This window comes from Salminus brasiliensis, chromosome 6, assembly GCF_030463535.1.
Source record: "Salminus brasiliensis chromosome 6, fSalBra1.hap2, whole genome shotgun sequence".
In the NCBI taxonomy this organism is placed as follows: domain Eukaryota; kingdom Metazoa; phylum Chordata; class Actinopteri; order Characiformes; family Bryconidae; genus Salminus; species Salminus brasiliensis.
Window position 1 is genome coordinate 18,881,227 of NC_132883.1, and position 6,000 is coordinate 18,887,226.

General features: G+C 40.6%; 1 protein-coding gene across 3 annotated transcripts in view; it reads left to right on the forward strand.

Moving 5' to 3' along the window:
• Positions 1–3,749, forward strand: part of grid2 (glutamate receptor, ionotropic, delta 2) — a 574,752-nt gene extending 571,003 nt beyond the window's left edge. For 2 of the 3 annotated variants that reach the window (XR_011979819.1, XM_072681911.1), the window contains exon 17: positions 1,245–1,329. Coding sequence is in view for 1 of the 3 variants with exons in the window: in XM_072681910.1 (XP_072538011.1) it covers positions 1,245–1,673 (429 nt within the window). In the remaining 2 variants the exon portion in view is untranslated. Of the gene's footprint in view, positions 1–1,244 lie in introns of all 3 variants that reach the window. The other variant, XM_072681910.1, reaches the window with a different exon arrangement.
• Positions 3,750–6,000: the final 2,251 nt, after the last annotated feature.

Sequence of the window (6,000 nt, forward strand, 5' to 3'; positions counted from 1 at the left end):
TAAATCCTGTTACAATACCAATATGAAAATAAAACTCTTAGAATTGGTTATTTAAAGGTTTAGTGAAAAGAAATGTTTGACAGTTCTTCTCTATGATTAAGAACTATTTGGAGGCTGTTGTTTAAAGAATATTTTTACAATAATTGTTCTATATAGCACCAAAACTAGTTCTACTACCGTCACAAGTCAAATACTCAAATACTTTTGCAGTAGGAGCCTTTTTGCTTTTTTTTCCTCATATACATTCATGACAAGCAGTGAGTGCAAGCCTCTTATATCAGCCCAAGAACTGATCAGCTCACCAGTCAATCAGCCCTCAGTATTAGTAATGCTATAATCATACAGCAAAGGGCTGCAAAGTTTTTTTATTCTGCAAAATTAAAGGAAGTTGCTGCAGAAATGGTTTAGGTTTTTTGGTTACTTGGCTCCATTCACGCTCACAGTTTAAGGACTTGTTTTAAGGTTTGCCTCTGGACATTTTACCTGCACTTTTTTATCATAATGCTTAGATTTTGGATTAGCTGTTGAGACTCCTTATAAACCAGCTCTGGTTGAACCAGAGTCTTAGAACCACGTTTGACACACCTGGTCTATACCAAATAAGGGCTATGCCTAAAAACACATTCCCAAGCCAAGATCCATTCGGGAACCTTTTTATTTAGGTGGTAGTGTAGTAAGGCAGAAACATGCCCAGTTTCTGAGTGTCAAGCTGGGAACTAAGACAGAATTATGAAGCAGAGCCTCTTGACAAGCCCATTGTGGAAGCATCTTCCATATACCTTCCTCACTATAGTTCAGCATTTGTCCTTTTTTGTGCCTTCTCTTCCCCATCACCATCTGCTGCAATTGCAAACGTCAACGTTTCACTACTTACCCCCTCAACTGCATTTCCAACCTCATCAATTGCAATTCCCTCTCCAACTTAACTCTGTCTCCCCTTCTACCTGTGACCCTCCGTCACTCCTTTCCTTCCTCCCTCGTCTGCTAACCACTCTGCGTTCATGCCACACTAACCCATCCTCCTTTGTTTCTTCTCTTACGATCGCACACTTTCCCCACTCTCCTCACTTTATACCCCTGTACCTCTTCTGTCCTCTTCTGCTCCTGTAACAACCCTCACCCCTCCTCCTCTTCTTTCTCTCTTTTCTCTCTCTCCTTATTTCCTCCTCTGACTCCTAATGCCCCCTGCCCCTTTTCCCCACTCCACTTCTCCTACCTTTTCAAACCCTCCCTCCCCCCAACAGGACGACAAGGAGATTGACCTGGAGCACCTCCACCGGCGGGTCAACAGCCTGTGCACCGAGGACGAGAGCCCCCACAAGCAGTTTTCAGCCTCCTCTATCGACCTGACGCCCCTGGACATGGACTCGTTGCCGGCTGCCCGGCAGGCACTGGAGCAGATCAGCGACTTCCGCAACACTCACATCACCACCACCACCTTCATCCCTGAGCAGATCCAGACGCTGAGCCGCAGCCTGTCGGCCAAAGCAGCCGCCGGTTTCGCATTCGGACCCGTGCCCGAGCAGCGGGGCGCAGGGCCCTTCCGCCAGCGGGCGCCCAACGGCGGCTTCTTCCGCAGCCCCATCAAGACCATGTCCAGCATCCCTTACCAGCCCACACCTGCGCCTAGCTTCAGCTACGGCAACGACCCGGACAGGGGCACCTCCATATGAGAGACCATCGGGGGAGGGGGAGCCCGAAAGAACGGAGACAAAAAAGAAAAAAAGAAAAAAAAAGCCTAAAAGAGAATATGGAAATGTAAATAAGAGTCTTCTTTTTTTGATCGTCTCTTCCTTCCTTTCTTCCTTCGTTTATTTTTTTTTTTTCAGCTGGTGGAAGAGGTGGGGGCACTGGTCCTACCTGAACTCGTCTCCTTGTTGAGTATGAGGATAGTGTTTGATTTCATTCTTGTCATTGTGGTCAGTTGGAGATCTCTTAATGTGAACAAAGATGACTTTACATTTTACTTTTTGGGGTTTTCTTGTTTATTTTTTGTTCCACAGCTGAGGTTTGAGTTCATGGGGAGAGTGTGAAATAGAGACTATACTATGAACCTCCTTACCATTGGATGTTTACATTTTTTTTTTTTTTTTTTTTTTTTTGGTTTACTTTGGGGTTTGTTTCTGGAAAATTTGAGAGAGAAAAAACGCTGCATTTTGCAGAGTGACCTAAAGACCTGCAATAACTTGAGGCTTGCTCAAGGAGTCTCGTCTAGCCCACTTTGGTTAATGGTATCTTCTAACAGTGTGCTGTGGCCATTGGCACTGCACCCACCGGGCTCCTTCACACCCACATATGGGACACTCTGTAAAAGAGAAAAACTGAATGAAACCAACAACAACAACAACAACAACAAAAACATTGGCAAGTCCAAGTGTAGAAGCAAGGGATGCAGCTAAGGCTTCTAAATGTGTTTTATTGACTTTGTTTTAAGTATACCGAATCTTAAATGCGTGGAATGTGTCTGGTCAGAGAGTTTTAACAAGAAAAAAAAAGATCAGTGCTGTCTGTTGTTTTCTTTCTTATTTTCTATGAGTTTTACTTCTATGAGTTTTGAAATTGCTTCAGTGCCATCATCTTACACTGGTTTGCGTCATTAAGTCATGGAGAAAGCTTCCTTTTAGTTTTTCCTCTTCTGCAGCTGTGCGCCAGGGTTCGACCAACCAACGTTTTAATGTTTTGTACAATAGCCTCATCCCGTAGGCTTGATAGGCGCCGCAGCTTCCGGTGGTCAGGAAGAAGGCGAGAAAGAGCTTTCCAACTTTCAAAGGGATTCGCGTCACAAGCCTTAGACCGAGGGCTCTTTCTAAATCCTTCGCCGTGCATCCTCAAAACCAACAGCAGGCCAAACCCGAAAGACAGACGTGACAGCCACCTTCGGGGGAATTCTTTGAAATAACTTTCTATTTTGTTTCGTAAATGTTAAGGGGTAATATTTATCTAACTTTTTTTTAAGTGCTAATTGTTAAAAACAAGGCCATCAAAGTGTGATGACAGGTTGAAAAAAGACACATTTTGAAGAGTTTAAAAAAGAAAAAAAGAAAAAAAAACACACATCCAAACAGTTTTCACTAACACTGTATTAATATTACTAATGTTAGTTGTTTAGAATGAGCTTTCAGTTTTGTTATCCTCAGACTAATTCGCCAAACGTCGTGTGTAGAGAACAGCAACAGTGTTTTTTGACGACAGCATTCTAGATGTACTTTTTCTTAAGCTATGGCTACTGAATGACAATAGGAACCAATTTTCTTTAGTATCAATTTCAAGATTTTTATTTAGTATAAAATGAAGAGAAGTTAAAATGTATATTTTACATGGAGATAATTTCTGGGTTGGATTAAAGAGAAGATTATAGAGTTTTAACATTACAGAACAAAAAAAAAAAAGCTGAGCATTGTGTTAGACCACCATTGCACTAATTGAGTTCTCCACGGTCCCTCTCTGATGGTGAGGTGTTGGGATTTTCTGGCTTTCATTTCATGTTGAGTTCTGGATCTATGAAGGCAAGTTCTTTTCCATACAAAAAGAAGCATGTACAACTTGCTAAGCCTGTAACATTTTTAATTTCTTACATAGTATGTACAGGATTTACTTGATCATTTTCGACTGATTATAATGTACAGTATTTAATATAGGCCTATTTTGTTGTATGTGTTGCATATTATTCAAATGGAACAAACTGAGGCCTCTGTTACAAGTGGCAAAGCTTTCTGTGTATAATTTGTCTAATAAACATGTTTTCTACAGTGGGTTTTGCTGTCGTTGCTGTATCCGAGAAGCTTCGGCCTTTCTAGGGAAGTAACAGTGAAATATGTGTGGCGAGATCTTCTGCGTTGTTGCGTGTCCCGGATATTTGTTCAGAGCATGAGGTCCTCAAATTTCTACGCGTCGACTTTTAAACACACCACAGGTACCGCGGACAAAGGTTAGTTTGAGGTTTTGGCTGATCACTGACCGTGTGCACCAGACGTCATGCCCGCTGGAACACACAGAATAGCACAGCAGCAGATCCCATCATGCTCGAGTGAGTAGAGGAGAGCATGGCTGCTACATGTTCAATCCCGCCGGCCTCATCTTTCACACTTCAAAAGGCCAAGTTCTGGATCCAGCATGGGTGTATGAATATATGTGGACTACATTTTAATAATGCACCCCTTGCTGTTCTGTTGTTCACACTAAGGAGTCTGCTTTAGGGTCATTTGTGGTGATTGCCTTAGCTAGCATGTATCTGTGCTCATGTTTAACAAATTAATTAATTGTTTATTAATGATTCGTTCATGGATACTCTGGCTTTGCTGGGTTGGTACAGTCACTAATACTAGCTCCTTAGATCTTCCGGTCATTTCATCTGACTTCTAAAGTGAGAAAAGGTTTTTCTGCCTGCCCTTCTTCGTCCTCAACTTTTTTTTTCTCCTTCTACTTTATAAATTCCTTATGATTATCTCTTCTTTTTTTCTCTTCTTCATCATCTTCTCCGTCCATCTTCTTCTTCCTCTTTAGCTTTCTTTTATATATATATATATATATATATATATATATACCTCTTTTTGTCTTTTTTCACTTTTTCGTCTTCCTACTCTTCTTCTTCTTTCTCTTCTTCTGGCCTTTTTCTTGTCTTCTTCATCTTTACCCTCTATTTTTTTATTTAAGTTTAAGTAATAAACACTCTCTGTAGCTAATCAGTCATAAACAGTACTTTGTATAAATTCTTAATGCAGTTACTGTGTCTATCATAACTTTTAAAAAATAGAACATGAAAATGATTGGTGTGACCTGTGCGAGGGTCTGGACACCTTACAGAGTCAGGATTTAGTAACAGTCCCTTTGGAATAAATCAGAGCTCAAGGCATTTTGTAGCAGCTGAAAGTCCTTCAGATTTTTAACTAATTTCTTTTTCACTCTTCCATGGAGAACGCCTCTAGTTCGGAAACCTTTGTGTTTGTATTCACAGCTTATTTAAGGCCTATTCACAAATGTTCTATATTGTTGATAGAGAGCCATCCCAGCTTGTGTCTCTTCTGGTAGTTTATGGTGAAGGTATATTCTGGATCGTTATACAGTTGTTATACGGCTTTACATTTGCATCCATGGTTTGCTGCTATTTTGTGGAATGTATTCTCCCCTCTACCTATGCAATGTTGTCAATGCCACCGGTGGCAACACAGAGACTCCCTCAAACAAATGCAGTTCCTTTTTTCCCTCCAAAGTACTTCTGCTGATTGAGTGACCTAATCATGTCTACAGAACCTGTTTCCATAAATCATCTAGATTGCCTAGATGTGCTGTAGCATACTGCAACCATGACATTTTGTGAAACGTCACAGGTAAGGCCACAGGTAAGATTTCCTACTTGTGATTCTTATATTAGGATTATGTTAGTGCAAGCAGTGCTGCATGGTGGAATGGTGCAACACCCCCTTGACTCAGCTAAACTTTCATGCAGGTTCTTGGTAGTCATACAGGGGTTTTGATTTCTTGAACTGTGGACACCATAATATGAAAATCTTCTCATAGCCTTTCCCTGCCTTGTTGGCATTGATTACTTTCATCTTTAGATAGCTGATTCCTAATTTACAGTTAGTGCATGCCTCATGCCTGATTTGCTAATCAATGGCTGAGTCAATGAACTTAAGGTGTTCAAACTTTTGCACGCTGATTTAGATTTTTTTATTATTATTACTTTGATTTTGTCACTGTCCAATGAAAAAAATATATCTCCAAAATGGTGAGGGTGTCAAATATTTAGTGCATTTTAAATAATTTAGAGCATTTTTACTGGTCCATTCATGCAGAATTATTCACACAGTGTACAGAGCAGCTCGAACAGGGTTCAAACCATGGAGAAAACAAAAATGGAGATATGTTTTTTAATTGGACAGCAGCAAAATTATAGGAAAGACGGTAACTGCACATAAGAATTTGCTGGGAAATACTGTGTTTTATGTTGGGTTAGGTACATCTGTGTTTACTACTTCTCAATTTACAACAATTACAAAA